Source organism: Gavia stellata, chromosome 18 (genome assembly GCF_030936135.1).
Source record: "Gavia stellata isolate bGavSte3 chromosome 18, bGavSte3.hap2, whole genome shotgun sequence".
In the NCBI taxonomy this organism is placed as follows: Eukaryota; Metazoa; Chordata; class Aves; order Gaviiformes; family Gaviidae; genus Gavia; species Gavia stellata.
The window spans coordinates 9,350,133-9,372,612 of NC_082611.1; the positions used below are offsets into that span (position 1 = coordinate 9,350,133).

At 42.4% G+C, this 22,480-nt stretch overlaps 2 protein-coding genes across 3 annotated transcripts; one reads left to right on the forward strand and one right to left on the reverse strand.

The window, feature by feature from the left end:
- Positions 1-282: 282 nt before the first annotated feature.
- REXO5 (RNA exonuclease 5) lies at positions 283-16,478 on the reverse strand. 2 transcript variants are annotated; one of them, XM_059826275.1, is made up of 19 exons: positions 16,359-16,478; positions 14,612-14,733; positions 13,595-13,721; positions 12,636-12,720; positions 11,138-11,287; positions 10,905-10,993; positions 9,951-10,066; positions 8,988-9,126; positions 8,318-8,412; positions 7,383-7,485; positions 6,649-6,785; positions 6,212-6,320; positions 5,756-5,866; positions 5,491-5,628; positions 4,885-4,977; positions 4,144-4,363; positions 3,412-3,605; positions 2,678-2,787; positions 283-502 (listed from the first exon to the last, which is right to left on the reverse strand). In XM_059826275.1, the coding sequence occupies exons 1-19, from the start codon at positions 16,476-16,478 to the stop codon at positions 433-435; spliced, it is 2,328 nt and encodes a 775-aa protein (XP_059682258.1). In that variant the 3' UTR covers positions 283-432. The 2 variants fall into 2 exon arrangements, with proteins under 2 accessions (XP_059682258.1, XP_059682259.1); XM_059826276.1 differs by lacking the exons at positions 14,612-14,733; positions 16,359-16,478 and having other exon boundaries at positions 3,412-3,506; positions 13,595-13,690.
- ERI2 (ERI1 exoribonuclease family member 2) lies at positions 10,572-22,480 on the forward strand. Its single transcript, XM_059826277.1, has 9 exons — positions 10,572-10,595; positions 16,941-16,963; positions 17,204-17,343; positions 17,660-17,787; positions 17,928-18,084; positions 18,644-18,744; positions 19,896-19,977; positions 20,645-20,733; positions 20,944-22,480. Exons 2-9 carry the CDS (start codon positions 16,941-16,943, stop codon positions 22,285-22,287), a joined length of 2,064 nt encoding a protein of 687 aa, XP_059682260.1. The 5' UTR covers positions 10,572-10,595; the 3' UTR covers positions 22,288-22,480.

Consider the following 22,480-nt stretch of genomic DNA (forward strand, 5'->3'; position numbering starts at 1 on the left):
TACAGTACTTTCCCGGAAAGGAGGCAGCAACTCTGCTTCAGGAGCTGGCACAGCACATTTCCAGAAATCCACACAATGCCTGAGAATAGCTGTTAACCGCTGAGCAGCTGCTGCAGGTACTACATGAACTGGTTTCCATCTTACAGGCCAGTAATGTTCAGCTTTTATGCAACACTCCCCCTGGTTTGCCCCGAGCTCTTCCTAAGCACTTGCCTAGCTCACCCACTGCCAAGGAAAATGGCCACAGCAAGAAGAGTTAATGGAAAAGGTTTTGTGCTTTAAGATGTTTTGAATAGCTTTTATTTTTAGACTTTGTAAAAGATACAGAGTGAAAGCCTATTGTTCTTATGGTAAGAGATCTTTACAAAGACATCAATATTTAAAGTAATTAAAAATATCTTAACAAAAGACTTTGCTTAAAAACTTGGCAGTTTAACAAGCACTCCTCCCTCTGTCATCTTTTATTCCCATCAGACCAAGGCCAGATTGTGATCCACGCATGCTGCAACATAAACAAGAGGTGTGTTATTTCTGCTCAGGGTAGCCTTGATGCATGTAAGCTTGCTGGTCTAGTAGGGAGAAGCCTGCAACCCTCAGGCTCAGCAGATTGAAAAAAACTAATTATTTTTTCCACCCAACAATTACTGGGCATTCTTTTTAGTCAAGAAGCCTCCTCTGGACTGTCAGTCCTCTGGGGAACAGTAATACAGGAACCTCACTGGGCAAGAAACCTCTTCCAACCCTGGGATGGAGCTCCCTTCCAACCCACTCAGCAGCCTGACTGAGATGTGAGCCCAGGCTCTGTGGGTTTCTCTAGGCTCCGTGGGTTTCTATAGGCTCCTTGTGGATGCAAACGCCTGATTCCACCTGTTCTGTTAGTGGGATTCACACCCCTTGGTGATGCGAGACAACAGGCAAGGTTGTGCTAAGCCAGGCTAGTTTGAGCTGGCCCTTGAAAAGTAAATTTGGACCTGCTGAGACCAGTGAATCTGCTGCAAAAGACACACGGTGTGGACTCTAACTCCACAGCCATCCTCTCCTCAGACCTTTCTAGTGGGGCTGATAGTTTAGTATGCAAAGTAACTGAGGTGACACAGTGGTGTAGAGGAGGCAAATGGTTGCTCAGAAATGTAAAAACTGACTCAGTTATAGCCCAGAAGAAGGCAGCAGATGATCAAAGGACTACATGCACTACTGAACTGCCTGCAGAGGTTAGCCCTCAGTTCAGGCCTCCCCCAAGGCCGATTTAAACTGAAGCAGTATTTGATACCGAGCTTATGCAAGAAACCATTTACACATGGTTACATGCAATCAGCACTTCTCTAATAAGGTAGGATTTGCTGCTGTCTCATTTTGTATGCTATTACCTTTTGATGTATGTGGGGAAACAGCTTAATAATCTTTATTTAAGAAGACAAAAAAAACCCCAAACCTAAAAAATTATTCTTTAAAAAAAAAAAAAATTTAGAAACTGAAAAATTAGAGCAAATCACGCCAAGAGCAGGCCTTGGCATGCAACCTTGCTGAAACAGTTTGTCACTGGCATTAAGCCTAAATATACTCTTGGCTTGGAATGCATCTCCCTTCTAGGGACACTGTTTGGTGCAGAGGATAATACAGCATCACGACTCTTCTCAGGAAGCTTTACAAGTAAGAGAGGGGAACCTGGCCTGGCTGCCTAGCCAGGCTGAAGAGATGCTGCTGAGCAGCTCTGTCTCCCTGCTTCTATTTCAGGGCATGTCTTCTGTCTCCACAAGGAACGGTACCCCTTCTGTTGAAGGGAACCTGAAGAAAAGCAAGGGTAGATGTGACCTTCATTTGATTGTCTGAACAGAGACACAGTGAAAGAACAGAAAGACGACTGCTGAAATAAGTATGTACTCAGTAACTAGAGCCTTGCCTGGGAAAGATTTAACCTTTCTGGTTAATAATTAAGCAGTGAATGACTGTGACAGTTCAGGCCCCAGGGTCTGAAATGCAGGAAGCCCACCCCAACTGGAAGCATCCCTGCTATTAGCACTGAAGCCCAACTCAACTCTATAACTTGCCCCTTCCTATGAAAGCTGAAGAACTCAGTGAAAGTGTTCTTTTTTCCCCAGTTGTATCCCTCATGTGAGAATGAGGGCATGAACCACCTCCTTGATTAACTATGGCTGAAGCATGTACATCAGGGTACCAGGAGACAGCAACTGGTAGATGGCACCTTGGCTGCAGCAGTTAGGTGGTTTTAAAAGAAAGAAACAAACAAAACCCCACTGAAACCACCCAAAAAACCCCCGGCTGCTGTGGAAACTCTGCTTGATCCTCTCATAGGCACATAAAACTTACCTCGTTGTCAGTAGGGATGAAATGTCCAACAGGGGAAGGTAGGTGAACTGAGAAGACCTGTATAATCAATCAACACTGTGTACTTCAGCCTTGCTAATCTGGACCATCAGCTACATACGTGGTTTCAGCACTTGTGCTTGCTCTGGATCAGGCATGGCTATGGGCAGAACTTACTGTTCAGGTTTTAGTGGCCTAACATGAAAGTCAGACTAAATAAGTACACCAGCTTCTTCAGGCCTTCCCTCAGACTTTTACTTCCTTGTGCAGGGCTTTAATTTTTAATGGATTAAGATAAAAATATTTGGCTATGTATTTTCCTTGGCTCTTTGCAAAATAGGTGGCAAGTTACCTGTTCACTCCAGGAAAAAGAACAACGCAAAGGGTGTTACTCTGCAGACTTCTATAAAGCTTTTTGATATGGTGGTCTAACTTCTTCACCTTTTTCCTTAGATCCTGCTCCTGCATAACAGAATATAAGCATTAAAACCACCAATTCATCTGCAGATCTGTAGCAATCACACTTAAAAGTGCATGTGGCAAGACTGACCCTCCGGTAGTGTCGGGGATCGAACAGGTGAGGATAGCAGTGATTCTGTTACTGGCTGGCATTTGGCAGTGCAGGGGCTCAGCTGCAGGGCGAACTGCATGCCCTACTCAAATGGCACTGCAGCTTCCTCCAGTAAAAATAAGAGCTGCAACTAGAGCTGGTCTTTCCTGTATGGCTATACAACTAGTCACCTCTCTCTCTCTGACTCCTATAACATTTGCTACACCTGTGCATTGCTCTGTCTGCGCTCAAGGGGCAGGCTTCTGTTCCTTTGTAGCATCACTCATGGCCCTGAGCCGCTATGCTGGTTTTAAGGTCATACAGTACCCTGCAAAAATCACCTTATCTCATGTGATATTACCTCTCCAACCTGCCTTGTGGGGACTGATCCTCAGCAGCCTCTCTGTTCCAGCACAAGGAGACCCTTCTGTTACAAGCAGCGCTGCACCTAAGTCTGCTCAAAGTTATCACTCCCGGTTCCCAGGGCAGTACCTCTTCACTAACTGCAACAAGTATCAACATAGCCTTAAACTCACAGAGTCAGACAGTTGCTCCATTTTCTCATGTAAGATGTTTCCTTCTTGCTTCCCACTGCTGTGATTCATTTGCCAAATCCATTGCCAGAGGTGACCTGCAGCAAGAGCGTTCCTACTTCTTAGTTTGCTACCCTTCACTGTCCATCCATTTATAACTTGAAGGGCATCCACAGCACTCTCTGATTTCTGAAATTCTGAAATGCAAAGAGAAGGGGAACATGCTTTGGCAGTGATGTTGCTGCCCTGTTCCTTGGCACCTGTAGGGCAGGGCTAACGGTGTGGAGGAGGAGGGAGATGAGAAACTGCAATCACTGCAGCAGATCCTCATTTTGCTACAGGTAAACATCAGACTATAGAAATGCCAGTTAACTGCAACAGCACTCGTCCAGTTGTTCGCCTCACCTTTCTAGAGGTGATTACTTGCCCGTGTGAAGCTGCACAGTAGCCAGCCCTCATGCTGAAGTACTGGAGCCAATGAACTATCCTGGAACTTTTCTAAGTAAAGATTATTTTTTTTTAAGCAGGGTTTTGGTGGTTTTTTTTCCCCCTTTTAAATATTTAGCTGTAAACAGCTCCTCCAAACAATACACGCTTTCACCAGAGTATTTTAAATACCATCACTTTGAGCATACCTGAGTTTCAGCAGCTTTTGCTGTGTCTGTGCAAAGTCCCAAGGGCTGCTGAATGAGCTTATTTGAAGGAAATATGCAGGCTGTATGTGACGCTACTTACTGAGGAAACAGCAGTTCCTGTGCTTTCCACTCCGGAGATCCTTTGGCAGGAACAGTGTTTCCAGGTCTTTCAACTGGCTGAATTCTTCCTGCAAGTCCGTCTCTGTTAGTGACTTCTTTAGACCCGCCACATAAATCACACCTTCGTTTTCTACATCCAGTTCTAGTTCCTTTATCAAAACATCACAGTCCAGCATTGCTGCAGTGACAGGTCTCTGGACCTGGGGTGGAGTCAGGAGAAACAAACACACATATCAGCCCAAGCAGCTCTGTGTTCTGAGCTTCTATTTTAAATTATTTTCTCCCATAACCACAAGCTGACAAGCTCTATTTTTCCCTCCCTTGAAAAAAATATGACTAATGAAGGCTAACTTAATTAGTCATGAAAAAGGAAGAGAGATCATGCTTGTAACGCAGAAACGCTACAAAATGAAGAACCCCCATACTTTGTATATGGCATTTAACACCCTGTTACTTGGCTCTTCCTTTTAAAGCCGCAGTTAGAGGTCTGAACGCTTTCTAACCCCCTTCTGCTGACAGGCAGAAAGGAAGAAAGAGGGCGATAACCATTTCCTTTCTGCCAGTGGCCCTAAATTGCCCAGGGACAGGGAGATGGTAACAGCACAACTAGCCAGCATTTGCCCAGATGCTATGCTGTGAGTAGATGTTAAAAAGAGACATACTGGGTGCTGGTCCTGTGCTCAACATCATACCTTAGGCTTCTGCTATTTGTGTGGTTTACCTTAATGCAGGATCCTGCTACCTCAGCTCCATTTAGGCTTTCCACAGCAATCTGGGCAGCTTCCAGCACTTCGTATTGGATACAGACATAGGGCTTGAAACAGAATGATAAGATACTTCAGGCTTATCAATAAGACCCATTAGCCCTCCCTTTTTAAAAGTCGGGTCTCGATAAAGTTGTGTTTTCTTTTAAAAATAGAAGATAAAAAAAGGTTTGGGGAGTAATATATGTAACACTCCATCTACCGTAGCTGTTAAAACCAACCTTCAATTAGCTCGTCAATTAATAACAACCTGTTCCCCCCCCGCCATTAAAGGTCTTAGCATATCAGTTCTCTCAAGAGGGACAAAAATCATCTCTGCTTCTTCAATGCTCAACGTCCTCTAGCTTGAACAGCACAGTTAAGTCACATGAGCTGTGTTTATTCTTGTCATTGTGTGGAGCAAATTTAGATACCCTCAATTGTTGTAGCTGATGACTAAACCACCAGAAAAAAAACCCAAAAAGAGTAACTGGTATTTCAGTGGTTCTAATTCATCTCTTTCCAAGAGATTACTTGGGCCTTCCATGCCTGTCAGCAAGCTTAATGCTTTTAGTACTCCTCACCTGGCATGTTTCAGTTACCACTGTAAGAGATTGTATTGGTCCACACCTCCCAAATTCTTTTTTCACAGACTTCAAGCAAAAGCTTTCTTCAAAAGGACCTGCGTAAATTGTCAGCATGTCAGTCAGCTTGCTTCTCACCTGTAGGAACACAGATTAGAGAAGGAACTTTACAAAGCAAAGGGACGAACTACTTGGTGCCTCCAAACAAATAACGTCTCTTTCCAAGCTCAGCAATGAAGACTATTCTCAAAAAAAAAATTAGTACCTTTTCACACAGTCCAGCAAGAAGGTGAGATGCAATGTACTCTGGACCCAAACTGAACTGAATGATACTGAATGTGGACAGGGGGACATCTTCTAAGGCTCTCTGAAGAATCTGGAGGGAAAAGAGTGTACAAGGCTCAAAGAGGTACAAGGCAATTGTACTGCAAAGGATCAGAAACAAAGCTATTGAACTTAATTCCCAACTTTAATTTTCATTGTTGTCCAAGGAAGCCCTCAGGCAGAAATTCTTCTTTAGTGAGTCATGAGAGGATGTAGAGGATCAAAGCTTATTTTTCAATATGTTAAAATGGATTTAGCTAACCTGGTATTAACACTATTGCTAACAGTACTGTCAGTCAGCTTTTTAAAATAGGACTCATCTACCCACCCCCAGAACAAGAACAACTTTGAACTACTTTGATGCTTGCTTAGACCAACCCACTCTAAGTCCATTCACCTGTTTGTTTGAAGTGCTCAGGTTACTCTGACACAGGCCAGAAGAGTTTAGTTCCTGTCTGCCCAAAAGGAGGGGTTTTTGGCCGGTCACCTGCAAGCAGTCTAAAAAACTAGCAGAGAGAAGAAAGCTGTGGATTACAGTACTTATCATTATGGTGAATTAAAAGCTTTCAAGAAGTGCTTGTCAGAGAAAAATGATACAGTTCATTAAAGAAATTTGAAAGAATGTTCTTGTCCTCAACATCAAAAGAAGCCTAGAAAATGCTTTGTGAAATTTATGATGCAACTTCTGAAAGTTTTTCAGTGCTATGCTACAATTATTTGTGTCTCTCTCTGAAGATCGTGATAGCTTTTGAAAAACATCATAATGCACTTCTTTTTGATACTACTGAGGAGTCAAGTGAAGGAAAAAAAAAGCATATTTGAGAATCTTATTACCATGGTTTGGATAAATGTGGTGGCTCATTCAACTGTTTCTGGACTCCACATCCTTGTGGCTGTAACGCAGCTTTGTTCTTTGAGACCTCAGCCAGTTTTTCAGTTGTCAGAAGCATCTCCAAGTTTAGTTCTGCTACCTTGGGGAAGGAAGATTAGTAGTTGGCTTTCATCTCAGCTAATTGTAGCTAACCAAAAAGCATGTGCTTTCTCTATGAGTCACCTAGGCACGCTCCACAGTAGTGAAGAAACACAGGCATTAATTTCTTGCCTTATTATTTTCTGTTGTCATTTTCAAGCATGCAGCACTCACAGCATCAACCAGCAATCATCTCCAAAAAAGTTCTCTCAGAAATCAACAACATAAGCAAGAGACTCCTAAAACCAGCTGAATCACTGCCACAACATACAAGGTCTCTCACTTCTTTCATCTGGAAAAATGACAGGCATTCCTGTACGCTTGCGTGTCTCAATCCTTCTTTACCTAATGCCCCTCTTCAAGATCAGCAGCAATGCTGATTCACGTCAGTGTTTGAGCACTGGTAATGCTCCAGGTTGTTAAGATACCTGGATATATACTGAAAGTAGCAAGCTGTCGAAATTGAGGCCTCTATCACAGCTCTGTTTTCTCTTTTAAATCAACAAGAGGATGTGCAAGAATGTTGGTTTTATTCCTTCACAAGCACAACTTGTACATTCTGTGATTAAGGACAGAAATCTTAATTAGATATAGCTACCTTTGCTGGTCCTTGCTCAATAAAGAATTGAGCCAATTCCAGTGCAGCTCTAGCATCTTCTGCAGGATCATGCCCAAGCTTCTGTTCACACTGAATTTCCTTCCTAAGACATCAAAATTAGGTGTACAGGCAGGTTATCTGTTTTTCCACACTGACCAACATCGTGTCTTTTCTAAACTTGGTCCTTTTCGGGCAAAATAGCTTTCCCCTCTCCAAAAAGGATTTCAGTTCTGTGCAGCAGCATTCTTGTGAAATATTCCCAAAAGTTACTGCAAGAAATGTTTTTGCAATGTTGAGCAAAACATTGTTTACCAGGTTTGACAGAAGCAGTGCTAATACTTGGTACTCTGATGCATGACTATTTTTAATTTTAATTCTTCCTTGACCAATGACCCAACTCACAATTTGCACGCAGACAGGTAGGCAACCTCCAACTCAGTGAAGCTGGGCACTGCAGAATATAAATATTCACTATGTGAATGGTGAGAACTGTATCACTATGACATACTTGGTGGTAGCTAGTACACTGAGGAATATGATTTAAGTCAGTAAATCTTACTTTCATAGATTAGCCTTTCTTTCTTGCTAACTGCAACAGATCTCATTTGTGTGAGCCAGAGTGCCTTTGTTGCTCTACAATTCAATACACTGGTACTGCTACAGACCTGCAGAAAAGCTAGTTTTGCGAGGACTCAGATCTGGTTGGGTCACAGCGTCCCTGCTTGCTCAGAGACAAGCCAATTTATTACGCTGCCCGATGTTTCAAGCAGCCAGTAAATTCTTCTTTACCATGTCTATTTGCACAGCCTGCTCCTTTCTTTTGAATTTTAGTGAAAAAAAAAAAAATAGTGATGCTGCTAGTGGGAGAGCAAGACCCTATGACCTCCCCAGGGCAGTTTCTAGTATTTCCCATGACAATACAGTAATAATCTTACCCTAAAACAGCTTTGGCTAGAAATTTTAGCTTAAATCTTTGACCTTCGTTTCTGGCAAAAAGCAATGAAGTATCAATAACACTGGGATGGATCATCTGGAGGAGAGAAAACACCACCAGTTTAATTTAAGAACAGCAGTCATATAGAATTGGGCAGTAACTCCATTCTTATCTGTGCCTCTGCCTTTTCATTTCAGTTGCCAGTTTCTCACTGGTAGATAACTGGTCCACAACAAGAGAGCAGATGGGAATAATGAAACAAGCCCAATTCTCCTTTCTAACACTCCATTGGGAAGATATAGGTTGGGTTAGAAAGCTTAATTATGATTCAAGCATTTTAGGTTGGTTAAATTAACTATAGGAAGGACTTCAGTTCTTCCCATGACAGAGCTATCAAAAGCACCTGGCTGAAGCAGAGAGGTAAAGCTTCTGTTGGAACCGTACATATGTCCGGACAGATGCCTGCCTTCTTTTTGGGTTCTGAACAGCCCCTTGCAAGTTTTACAGATGTAAGGAGAGTCTTTTTCTTTTAAATCCTTACAGACATAAGGCTATTCATAATAAAAAGCAATTAACAAGTGTTCACTAATAAAAAGAGGAATTGTTTAGAGTTTTCAGACCTGAAATGAGTATCACAGGGTTGAGAAAAATGCTCTTAAAGGCATACTCACTTCCAAAGCCTGAAGATCGGCATTTAGCGAATGACCCACCAATACTGCATCATGGGGAAGCATTTTTTTTAGTCTGGTTTGGATGTCTGCCAGTCTTGTTTTCACTGGAAGAAGCATTTTCTTTGTGACTCCTGAGAATCTTCAAAACAAAAGTTGGATGAGGTAAAAGCAACACATTAGCAACAGCGCCTACTGGAGAATATTAGAAGCAGGGCGTGTAAAATATGAACTCAGTGTAACTAATGACAGAATGCTATTTACTGCTTTCATTCCAAAATAAGAGGATATACTGCAGGTATTATTAAACTGCTATGAGTGCTACCACATCTGTTTCAAAAATTTATCTCAAGTATAACTTATTCTTAAGTGATGCAGTTCTTAGCATCAGATAACAAAGGTAAGGACATACTGCAAGACTGATAGTAGAAGGAGATGCTTCCAAGTAACCTGAGGGGAATGGCATGCCACCTCCTGGATAAAGCCGGGCAAAGTTTTGGAGGAGACAAGGATTGAGTTATGCCTGCTTTTGTTATAATCCTGAGCCCAGCCCCAGAGGTGTGTGGAAGTTGATAAGCTGCTCTATTCATCTTTTACAGATGAATAAACTTAGCTATGGAACACAGAGATGCAGACTGCAATCCTATACTCTTACCCTGTAACCTATTTTATAGCCAGCAGTAAAGAGTAACTTGTACTGTGTATCATTAATCTGTAACAAACTTTTCCCAGAACACTGCAGAATGATAATGCTTCTGGCTAGCCACATGGGCATTATGTAGCAGACAGTGTATATATAATGTTGGTGATTCTAACCACATAGCAAGAACTGTATTCTTAACACAGAGTAAAATGCAGTAGACATCTGTGCAAACCAAAGCCTTCTGAAAGGTCCTGTGTAACAAGTTTAATTTGAAAGGGTTGCAGCTCTTAAAGACAAAGAGATAAGAAACATGTGCAAGTCACCTGGTGCGGTAGTTCACTATTGTGCTTTCAGGTTTGACTAGTTCATTCAAGAGGCATTGACCCTGTGCATCCACCAAAGAGACACGAGTGACTTCGTTCCCTTTTGCAGTCAGGCACTGTCAGGAAGAAGCAGAGGCAGTTGTTGAATCAGCATGATGCTGCCACTCAAAAACCTTAGCTAACATCTGCTTTGGCTCCAGCCAGCACCACTACTAAGGAGTTATTCAACTTGGAGATCTACCACTCATAGCTAGTTGTTTTATATTGTAGTATGCTTCATTTTAATTGTTAAATGCCCACTATAAGCACAGCAAACACAGAGGCAAGGACAACACAAAGAAAACCATTATAAAGAAGTGCTGATTTCACAGAATCAGTCTGTGCTCTGCACTGCAGAGCTGTCACTGAGGGCATCTTCACCAGAGAAGATGTACAGTTTAAAAGCAGAGCCCAGGTTGTATCATTAGTTACTCAATGCTGATGCCAAATAGGCATCTCTGCAAGGTCAAAACTGCACTAAAGGAGGAATCTTCACCCCAGCATGCTGCCAGAAGAACTGTGATGGCTCAACAAAAGATGTGTAATAGGGAAGTATCTTTCCTCTCCCAAACCTCAGGGAGGGCTGTGAGGAGGAATTCCACAGCAGTCGCAGGGGTTACTGCAGCATTGCTGATGGGCCTGGCAGATCCAGCCGCTGCTCTAACAGCCAACACAGGGCCGAGCTCTCTGCTGCACTGCTCAAGATAAGATTTCCGTCTTGTCGCCACAACCACTTCCTGAGTCCTTCCCATGGCTGTATTAGCACTGGTACCATCAATGAAGGGCCTGGCAGCAGATCTTACTGTATAAGAAGTGGTTCAGCAAAAACACAGGGTGCTTGGCTCACTTTGGAATAGCTGGTAGGAGTTTGGTTGCTTGACTATATTTTGTAAGGCCACACACATTTATTTTTACCATTTCACAATCCAGACCAAAGAGGGGGCTGCTGTCTGTCCTCTGCTGATCACACTCTGTATATATATAGCCGTTACATCCAGGGGACCCTAGAATGAAAAAATACCCATGACTAAGAAGCAGACCTCTCTCTTTTAAAACTCATCACATATCTTTTATGACCAAACATATCACTAACTGCCAAAATTTAAAAAAGCAACAAAACAACCAAACAAAAGCCCTCAAAAACTGACCTTTTATGGGATAGTCATTTTTTTTCTGCTCTTCTAAAGTTAGAGTATAGCTAGTAAGGCCTTGTTTTTTTTCTCCGTATTTCCGAATGATGGGATCACATTGCAAGTCTGAGCTTCTACGAATACATTCACCACTAGTGGAAGTCAAACCTGTAAAATACAGGAGCATCTGTCAAGCTCAGGTAGCACTCCCTACTTGCAGTTAGTTTTCTGCATTAGTATATATACTAAGAGGCTACACCATTTCAAAGGAAAACACTACCTAGAACAATAAACTGGAGATATAGATAGATAGATAGATAGATAGATAGAGAGTTATAGAGTTATCTAGTTATCTATCTATCTATCTATCTATCTCAAGTTTATTTTTATATTTCTCTCTTGTTTGTATCTCATTTACTGTGTGTGTATACACACACACACAATATACATTATATATATATGTAATTATATATACGAAATACCATATATATTGTATCTATAAATATATATACACAAAAATAATATACTTGATATTCAGGATACTTAAATCTTACTCCCAGTTCAGCTACTGACACTGCTGGCTGATTCAGAAGCAAGTCACATCACAAGTCTCTGTCTCACATGCCTTTCAGAAATAGAGAGAACAGATTTGCCTCATAAGCATGACAACATAATCATCTGTTACTTCATGTAAGCTGTAAAAGAAGTTCTTTTTTTTTTTACCTTCTCTGTGAAATTCTTTCCTGTAAGTTATTATCAGGAGAAAATGTGCTCTAAGTGTGGCTCACAAAGAAGCAAGCACTGAACTGATACCAGAATCCACAGCTGTATAAAGTTAAATTATCCTGTAGGTGATTCTCTGCAGATTGCACTTAAAAGAAAAATATACCTGACATCTCAGATCTGTGACTGTGCAGTAGGTTTACAGTCAGGATGCTAGAGGACTTTGTCAATACATTGAAAGAAACAGCTGTTCATCCTCCCATTTAGGACTTGAATTCAAGATTCTTTGTTACACTTTAACAATTTCAGTGAAGTTCGCATTGTTGTCTCTTGCAGGTTTTGTACAAGCCTGCTGGATTACAGTCACCTCCATAAAGAGTGTAAAAATAGGAAATCAGTTGTCAGCACACCCGTTCTTTACCTTGATTTGCTGCTCAGTACAACAAAGAAAACTAAGAAGAAATAACAACTTAGCATGAATCTAATTTATATCTCTGTATCTTTTATTAGCTGAATCTTAGAACAAAATAATCACAAAATGGGTAACGAAGCATCAGAATTTTGGATTAAACATGTTAAAAACTTTCTCTCTGCTTTTTGCATTTACTTGTGGCAGTAAGCCCAACAAAGAGTTACGGAACTAGTTAGGGTAACTAGACTCATGGTTTAAGCCACTGTATGTTTTCCTTTGTAAACAAGTTAACCATAGCAGCACGCTGTGATTGCACAGGATGCAAAGTCATAAATTACTGTTGAAAGTGAACCACTGTGATTGCAAAACGAAGCAAGATACCTTGTGCAGTGTTTTGAGGTTTCAGGTTCGCTCCTTCTCCATACAGGCTGGCTAGGAAGTTGGCGGAAGGTGTTAATGTGAATCTCTGAAAAAAGAGATGTGTTAGAGACTTTGAACCAGAAGCAGAAATATCAAGCAAATGAGATGTTTCTTTATCCCCAAACCAGCCAAATTTAGAGGAGGATGGATAAAGAAGTAGTGGAAATATGTTTGGTGTTTTCTTGAGAAATTAAAAAAAACCAACACAAACCAAACCTGTTTTAATGAGAGACAATACAGGATTCTTTGTACTAAGGAACAGATTTGCCTTGCCTGATATGATCAAGAAAGCAAATCTCAAGACTTTCTTTGATAGAAACTACAGCAAGTTCCAGACCTTCCCGTTAAGTTGTGATGTGCATTTGCTGCAGTTCAGGGAGAATTCTCTGCAAGTCTGAATCAAAGTGCTTCTTTCTTTCTTCCTTCAAAAAATGTTGCTTGTAACTCAGAAAATTAAAATAATTCTTTTAATAATCTTTGTGGGAAATGGGAGAAACTTGACATAAAGTGTAAATACCAAAAGTGAGATTTTTCAATCAGTGGGAATAGCATAACTATTAAGAGTGTCCTCACTCAATCAGAGTAAATTCCAAATTAACCGAGATATTTTTAATCTCACTGGCATCCTGAAGATGCAGGAAGCCTAATAGTCAGAGGACTGAAACATCAATACACGTTTCACCTGGTAAGGCTTCAAAGACGTAAAGCTTGAAAAGCTTGAAAACCTGTTTCTAATATCAAAGCCTTGGCCTTTGTTCTGAGCTGACAAAGGCTACAAATAGATCCTCTCATTAGCTTGCTTTGAAAGTCAAAGATGGCCACTTCCTATTGGAAAAGGCAATTAATTTCACTGCAGTGATTAACCGTTGGGACATGGTTTCAGGACTGGAAGAAGTTTAGAATACAGTTTGGGGACTTACATGCCGGAACACTTTTCTGAGGTGTCTGAACTGCAAATAGAATTTGTAGAAATGGAGTTGGCTCATTTCATGTAGAACAATAACCACAACCCCAGCCAGGCGGCTTTGGTGATAAATACGGCACCAGCTGCAGTTAACAAAAAAAAAACAAAAAAAACAACAAAAAAAAAAAATCAAAGCAAAACAATTATCAAGCACTCTTAAAAATAAATTTGGAACCATCCCAGCTTTTAAGCCAGTGAATGGCAAAGTGCCAAATTACTTCAATGAGAAGAGGCTTTATAGCTTATCTCAAACAGCCACGTATTCCTGGAAGCAACATAATATGGGAGATAGAGGAAGAATGGGTTATAGCAAAATTCTGCTGCAGTACCATTTCAAGACATTTATACCTCATTTACATGCATCAGAATGTGAATACACGAGTAACTTCAGCTGTAGTGATGCAGTCTAGTGAATTAATGCATCAAAAAAGTTTCACAAAATCATTTTCTATTCACTACTGAAAAATCTAAAGTGGGATCATTTTTGCCTTGAGTTTAATGTCAAGATTCATTACATTTCACCATATTTTTGCCATCTGAGGTTATATACCCTCCTTAGCCTTTCCCTTCCGTTGCTGAGAAGTTGCCCTGAAAAAGAGCAAAGTGATTAACATGTGTTTCCCAAAACACTCTACAACACTGTTTCAATTATATCTGACACGAAATGTGTTAATATTTTTTGAGTTGTGTTAATATTTTTAACATGCTATTTAGTTTCTCAGTGTGTGAAGCTTCTTCTGTTCCACAAAATTGTTTAGTTTTTGATAACTGCGTGAAACAAAATTATGAAATAGTAGAATTTTTTGTTCTGGTCTCTGGCCAAGTCAACTGTATCTACATAATACAGGCTGTCATTATGGTAACTGTGCTGCAAGGATTCCAAAACCAGCACGGCCAATATGCCTTTAGGCAGGTTTTCACAACACGCGTGGACACAAGACAGGGTTGATTCCCAAATATGAATGTGCTATACCTGGGTTGTGTTGCATTGTGGCATTTTCCCAAAGCTGCATACTTTAACAACTCATACAGCTGATCATGGCTGATTTCGCAGTCCTCACCAAATAAAGCTGCTGTCAAGCGAGATGACTTTTCCTGGAAAAAGGGAACCATCAGTAAAGAAAGGTTTTATGTAATCACACAAGTTCATGAAAAATTAAGTGAATTATATGGTAAAAGGAAACTATTTACTATCTGGTTACAATCAACTATATTTAAAATAACTCTTCCACTCATTATGGGCAAAATTTTCCTTTCAGATCACACCTTAATATTAAATTTACTATCAATATTTCAGTAACCCAAATACTCTATTTAGTAAAGACTAATGTAAGTAGATGTATGTAGTAAGGAGACTTAAAGTTATTTGATTTGCAAACATGATATTCTGCTCTCTCAACCCATTCACCCACGTGCTGCTGTAGAGCTTTGGGGATTTGTAAAAGTGTTCTATCTAGCCGCTTCATGTAAGGTTTTGCTGAAACTCATTTACTTCATTTATAGTATGTGATCTGTTTTGGCGTTGAGTTTGCTGACCCCTGCAGGAAAAAAAATGTTTCAGTAAAATCCAAGGAAACTGCAGGAAGAAAGCATTGAGTAGATGAGATGGAGTGGAGAGTGTACCACACAGTCCAGCACAACAGGTCTTTAAGCCTAAATGCACACATTCTTCTAAAAGCTAATCAGCAAGTAAATGCATGATTTTGGAGACCTCCACTGACCATATGGCCTGTTCCAATGGAGCTTCTTTGAGCTGTAAAAATTGTAAAGATATTCTTTTTTTATGTGATGAAAAGACATCACGGCATACAGGGAGAAAGAAAAAAGACCACGGAACACTACAGAATATCAAATCCCACAAGATAAACAAGTACCAGAAGTTGTGTTTTCCCCACCACGCTAACGAGCCTTGTGCTCATTAATTTTGACAGAGCCTGCCCATGTGGGATTGAGCTGATGCACTTTTAAATTAAGCCATTTGTCATCGGGTAAGAAAGCTAAACAGACGTGACAACCTTTGAGGTTCAAGTGGTTAAGAATCATCTGGTAATAATAATACAGGGTGGTGTAATTGCTAGTCCCTCATCTCTCATGCTAAGTTAGACAAATAAGTAATGACACCGTTGTTTTCAATACAGCGTAATAAGAGCTTTACAAAGAAACCCCAACCAAACAGCAGAGTTTCGTTTCACCAAGCAAAGACTACCTGCCAGCCACAGGAGTTTCAGCCTCTCAGCAGGTACAAATAAGACTGACCTCACAGGTCAGACACGCTTACTCTTGTCCCATGCTGGGCACCAGGTGGTAACCTGGGTGAGTAAGGTGTTACCACCAGGTTGAAACTTTGGGTTGATTTGCAGCCTTCAGGTGCGAACGCACTGAGCAGACACGATGCTCCTTTCAAGATCTACTCTGTTCAGGAAAAAATTACATTGGAGAGGGTATTTATTTTTTAACAAAATTCCTTACATGTAAATGCGTAACACTGAAAATGAGTTCATTTCCACATTCCTTGGCGCAGAAACTCACCGTTATCTGTAGGTGTTATCTTTAGCCAACCCTCTGCCTAGACTGCCAGTAAAACACGTTTTTGCTGACTTTCCAGCATCCCAACGCGTGATGCAACAGAACTACCCGAAAGGGGCTGTCCGAGAGAAGTACCCGCAGCCACAGGCCTGCGGCGCTCCCCTCGCCACACCCGGGCGCGCTCTGCCGCTCACCTCGGGGCCCCGGCCGCCGCCTCCCGCCTTCCTCCTCTTCCGAGCCGCCTGCCGTCCCCCCGCCTCCTCACCGGCTCCGGCGGGCCTTTTGTGCCCGTTTACGCAGACAGCCTTTGCCATGGCCTAGACGAAAGCGCCGCGGGGTCAGGGCGGCGCGGGGCCAGGCCGCCACGGCCCCTCACAGCGGGGTGACAGCCCGGGCCGTCAGTCAGCCCCGGCCCCTCCGGGACAGGCCCCGGCGCCTGCCCACCGCCGGGGCTCCCCAGGCAGCATCGGGAGGGAGGGTCGCCCGCAGCCCTGACGCCGATCCCCGGCCGCCCCCTCCTCCCCCGGTCCCCCAGGGAGGGACCTCGGCCGCAGACCCCACCTCGGCCACGCCGGGCTCCCCGGCCACCGGGGAGCACGCCGCCTCGGCACGCGGCTACCTGCGCCTGCCTGCGGGCAAGGCCAGAGCAGCCGATCCGCCGACAGCGCGGATGGGGGCGGTGCCGCTGCCGCCGGCGGGAGGTTTGAAATGGCCGCCGCGGCACCGAGGCCGCTCTGGGGCGGTCGCTGCCCGCCCGCCCGGGGCTGAGGGCGGAGATGGCCACCAAGCGCCTGGCCAGGTGCGGGCCGCGGGGCCAGGCACTGGGGGGCGGGGGACCCCTCCCACTGAGGGCCCTGAAGGGACCGGGGGGGGCGTGCGGGCGGGCTCCCGGGGCGGGGCTGAGGGGGGCCGGGGCGCTGACCGGGCGGCCGGCAGCGGGGCGGGGGCGTCCGCCCGCCCCAGGCGCGGAGGGGCAGGGGGAGGGCGGGCCCCCTCAGCACGGGGGATGCTGAGGCGGTGCCGCCGCTGCGGTCCGCAGGCAGCTGGGGCTGGCGCGCAGCAGCGCGCGGGCGCGGAGCAGCGCGCAGGCGGCGGCGGCGCAGCGCTTCGGCTACCTGATCGTCCTCGACTTCGAGGCCACGTGCTGGCGGGGCGCGGAGCGGCGCAGCCCCGAGATCAGTGAGTGCGGCGGGACGGGGCTCCGCGGGCGCGGAGACGCGAGGGAGCGGCGGGTGGGGGGGCGCGGCCCCGCCCCCGGTGGTGCAGGAGGGCGCCCGGGGGCCGGACCCCGACCAGCAGCAGCCCGGGGAGGAGGGGGGCGGCCGCGGTCTGGCGTTTCTGGACGTTGTGTCTTCGTTACACCACGGGCCTTCCAATTCCTGACACTTCAACCCCAGCTTAAAGCAAATGAAATCATTACCTGTGAACGGCTTTAACCGTTCTGGCTTTGTGTTTTGGGGTTTTGTTTGTTTTTCTCGTTCTGTTTTTGTCACAGTTGAATTTCCAGCAGTCCTGTTGAACACTTCAACAGGAGAGATTGAATCTGAATTCCACACGTATGTCCAGCCCCAGGAGCATCCTATTCTCTCTGAATTTTGTACAGAACTAACTGGCATAACACAGGTAGAGTTGCTATTTAGTCTTATTTTACACCATTATAATCGCTATTTACTTTTTTTTTTTTTAAAGTGCCTTTAAAGAGAAACATCTCATATGAGTTTCAGTGCATACTAACACATACATACTTCTTCTGTTTCATGAAGAATCAAGTTGATGAAGGGGTCCCTCTAAACATTTGTTTATCACAGTTTTTAAAATGGATTCAAAAGATACAAAAGGAGAAGAAAATTATATTCAGTTCAGCTATTCCAAGTCAGTCTACTTCAGAGGCAAAACCATGTACCTTTGTTACTTGGACAGGTAAATAAAATTTTCATTTGCTTTTTCTGCAGAATACTACACATAAAAAATGAACATTTGGTGGTGCTAGTGAGATTGTGTTTTCACTTCTAGGGAGCCAAAATCCTGTTATTAGGCATTAAAGATGTGCAATATTGGGCTAAGACTGAAAATATGAAATCCATTGAATCCTGATGTGTTTCCTACATATTTGTCTCCAAGGCCTGACATAATTACATTTTGCTGCTTTACATATAGTGAACTGTGTCACCATTCGTAATGTGTCTAAATTATTTAGTGAGGTCTTTGAGATCTTTGCCCATCATGAAGTCATTCTTTAATAACAACAGGCATTCACTTACTCTGATGTCCCACTGCAGCCACCCTAGTGCTTTTCATGCACAAAGACTTCCTTAGCCTGTGCTAACTAAGCCTGCTATCCCGTGCTTCCCGTCCAGCAGTACAGGACGCTACCCGTATGTTGATAGTATGTCCCTTTGTGTAAATTTTAAGCCATGTTTATGTAGATTTTTAGGCCAGTTCTTTAGTGATGAATCATTTGTGGGTTTTTTCTGTGCAGACTGGGACCTGGGTGTGTGTTTGCAGTATGAGTGTAAAAGGAAGCAGCTGCGAAAACCTGACATTTTAAATTCCTGGATTGATCTCAAAGCAACGTACAAGGTGAGAAGATCGATAGACTGTGAAACATTTATACCCATATTATCATCTCAAAGGCTAACTGTATCTGAGGTTACAAGCCAATAGTGTATGTTCCAGTGACCAGAGTAACCCATTTGTTTTCTTTCCACGTTGTTATCGCTCAATAACAAATTGCATGCCCTAGAACTGTGTGAATTTTGATAGAAATCTTAATGCTAGGAAAACAACCTGGTGTTATTGTTGATAAATGAATGATAATCCTAGGAGAATTTTTCAAGCTGCCTTTCCTTTTCTGACATCTTTTTCTCTGCTTGCTTCCTAACTTGCCTGGTTTTATGTGCTTTTATTGCTGCCTTACATTGTTGCGTAGAAAATAGTCATCACCACCTCTTTAGGGGTACTTAAAAGGTCTAGCACATGAACTGTACTTGGACCAGAAGGTATATTCTGAACAGCATGAATAATACTGAAAAAATGAATGTATATTTTATTACACAGTCTACACTGCAATAGATTTCTAACTTGGGGGCTAACAGCACCTAAGTGTACCTTCCCCTGTGTAGTCAAGAAAACTTGGGTGGAAAACTTGGTGGGGAAAATCAAGGGTGATCCAGGAATCTACCTTTCCTGACACTTGGAGTTTAGGTTCCTAACCTAGGTAGCAGAATTAGGTCTCCAAAGATAAAACGGCATGAATATTCCCCCTTTCTTGTGATCAAATGAGATACTGGGAGTGAGTAGCAATACTCACTTTTTCTCATTTCAAAAGAATTTATACCTATGCCAAATATATTCATGCCCCTGCCTTTGCAATATGCAACAGTTTAAACATCTCAAGATATTTTTTGTAGTTGTAGTCTTCAATGCTGCTGTTAAGGCCTTCATCAGTGTAAGCCATAAAGTGCAAACGACTGACTCCAGAGCTAAGACAGAATTGATTAGTTTAAGACTGAGAGAAGGGATTAATGGTTCTTTCCCTTCCAATTTGTAACAGGGTAAGTCACTTACTGTTTTACGTTTATTTATCCCAACTGTGAAATGGAGATACCTGACTTGCACAATTGTCTTCTGAGATTTATTATTCATAAGGTGATATTTTTGAAATGGTTCTCACCTCACTGTGAAGAGGTTTTGAAATGCTTTATGTTAAGTATCTGCATTTTTTACCTCAGGCCTTCTATAATAGGAAGCCTAAAGGGCTAAATGGTGCTCTGCAGGATTTGGGGATAGCTTTTGCAGGACGGGAACACTCTGGTAAGCATGATACGATGATCCCCATGTTAATATATATATATTTTATAAAGCTAAATATTTCTAAATATCTACTGTTTCGCTTAGGTGGCTAAACTAAAGCAGCTATTAACAGCTAGTCATTACTCTAAATAGTAACTATTATTTCCAGGTTATGCAATGTTCCGTCCTACAAAAATACCAAAACAAGAAAGGCTAGATGCTTCAGAGATCAAAGTTTGTCATTTCTAACCTCATGCTTTATTTCTGAAATCTCTCCTAGCGCTATTGAGTGCATGTTCAACAAGCTCAATGTATGAATTGCTAGGGCACGTAAGAAAAGAGGCAGAGAAAGGATAAGGAAAATTTATTTTACCTGATAGCTCTGGACAGCATATTAGTGTAAGAGAATACCAGCACAATATGATTTTTTTAACATGATTAATAGAGCAAGGATTTAAAAAAATGGTGGATATATATTTAGGTCTATGGATTGCTCCTTCAGATGTTTCAGCATATGGAATTTTTTTACTTCTGCTTCCCTTTTTTGAACTAGATAACTATGTGTCAGAGTTCTGTGAATTGCTATCATTTATGTAAGGCTTACCTAGATGACATTTTTCCTCCCATAAGAACTATCCCCAGTAGCAGACAGTAGAAAGAAGACATTAATATAACCATACTTTTGAAGGGCTGGATGATTCTCGGAATACTGCCCGTCTTGCTTGGAGGCTGATTTGTGATGGATGTGTGCTGAAGGTTACTAAATCTTTGGATAAGGTTAGTAACCACTTCATATCTTCCCTTCTACTTGCTTTGTAGCCTGGAATACAGACAAAAAGTGAGCTATTCAAATAATAAACCCAGCATACTCACTATGAATTGAACAGAACATCCCTAGGCTGATACACTTATGAATTTTGTGCATTGATTCCTAAAACTTCTGGGTATTCACTTTCCAAAATCTCCTTTTATTTACGGATTCCCTAGGCACATCTGAAGAATAATTTAATTTCCAGAACACTGCCTATAAACTTCACTCACAAGACTCCACTGGGAAGTAACAGCAGACCTGAAATATCTAGAGATAGAACTCGTGAAACAAACTCTCTGGCTGAGAAAAACCACAACAGTATTGCTGGAATTAAGATAAATTCAAATGTACAAACTGAAGAACAACAGACCACTTGCGTTGATTCCTCTGCAGATGTCCACGCTGTACCTAGCAGCAGCTCAAGGACTGAGTTACATGCTCAAGCCCAAAGCTATCCAGCAATATCCACTGACCAATTTCTTGTTCCTTTTGAGCAGGCACAGCAATCTCGCAGTACTGTGTCAACAGGCATTAGGCAAGGATTGAGCAATCGGCAACCTCTGAGTACAGCCAGATACAGCCCTCCAGTACACAGATCAGGACTAGTGCTTGTCTCCACTACCATCTCCTCAGTTAATATCTCCAATGAGGATATCAGTACTAGTTCTGATTGCTTATCTCTGCTGACTGACTGGGAAGATGCTGCTTTAATACCAGAATCTCAAGATGAGCAGAATTCAGACTGTGATCAATTCAAAGATGACTCAAGTACAGGTATTTTAACAGTGTTTGAAGAGAAAACAATTTCGAAACAATTGGCTGTGATGAGTTCAGATAATCAAAGTTTGGAGAAAACCATAGTACCTGTGGAACCTCTGAAACCTATCATTTACAGAAGTCCTGGTACTACTGTCTATAATGTAGGAACAGTACAAAGGCAGACTTCACGTTTCTCAGCTTTTAAGTTACCGTCTGCAAAGGTAAATGCTGTTTCAGCAGAATCAGCATTAATTGGAAATTATTCTACTCCTTCAGGGGTTCCTAAAAGAAAGCCAAGTAGTCCAAAAATGTTCCCACCAGCAAAAAAACAGTCTTTTGCTATATATCAAGAGAAAACCGCGTCTTTTGATCATTCCTTACCTTTAAGAAGTTCAAATTTGCCCAAAGTGTCTCCTGCCATTCTGAACTCCACAATCAATTTGAATCAGTCCATAAGAGGTGCGAAAAATGGAAAACCAACTCCCCCTCTGTGTAACTGCGGTCGAAGAGCTAAAAAACTGTATGTCTCAAATGCTGGTCCAAATCATGGCAAAGCATTTTTCTGTTGTCCTGTTGGCAAGCATGAAGGTAATAAGAAAGGCTGTGGATACTTCAAGTGGGAATATGCACTTCTAAAAGAGAAATCTAATGGTCTCACCCTGAATGCAGATGCTTTGACCTCTTGTGGAACTTACACCACTAATTTAGGAAATTCTTCCATCAAAAAAACCTTGTGTCTCAGACCATCTATGAGAACTTGAAAACTGGTAATTTTTTTGTCTGAATCTTAAACTTGTTAAGTTGATCACGCTTAATGTAATCAGGACAGTCAAATGATGTCAGATATGTGTGTTCTGAGAATGGGACAAAAATGACACTGCTTGGTTAACATAGATAGAAATGGAAATTGCTCAAGCATACGAAAGTATCAATATATCATGAAGTATCTCATTA

Coding starts and splice junctions, on each gene's coding strand:
- REXO5 (XM_059826275.1), bottom strand. CDS start 16,478: ATGGCAAAGGCTGTCTGCGTAAACGGGCACAAAAGGCCCGCCGGAGCC. Junction 10,994..11,137: donor AAATGACTATCCCATAAAAG/GTCAGTTTTTGA, acceptor TTTTCATTCTAG/GGTCCCCTGGATGTAACGGC. Junction 4,978..5,490: donor TGGTAACTGAAACATGCCAG/GTGAGGAGTACT, acceptor TTCTGTTTCAAG/CCCTATGTCTGTATCCAATA.
- ERI2 (XM_059826277.1), top strand. CDS start 16,941: ATGGCCACCAAGCGCCTGGCCAG. Junction 17,344..17,659: donor GCGGCGCAGCCCCGAGATCA/GTGAGTGCGGCG, acceptor TTTTTGTCACAG/TTGAATTTCCAGCAGTCCTG. Junction 20,734..20,943: donor TTACTAAATCTTTGGATAAG/GTTAGTAACCAC, acceptor CGGATTCCCTAG/GCACATCTGAAGAATAATTT.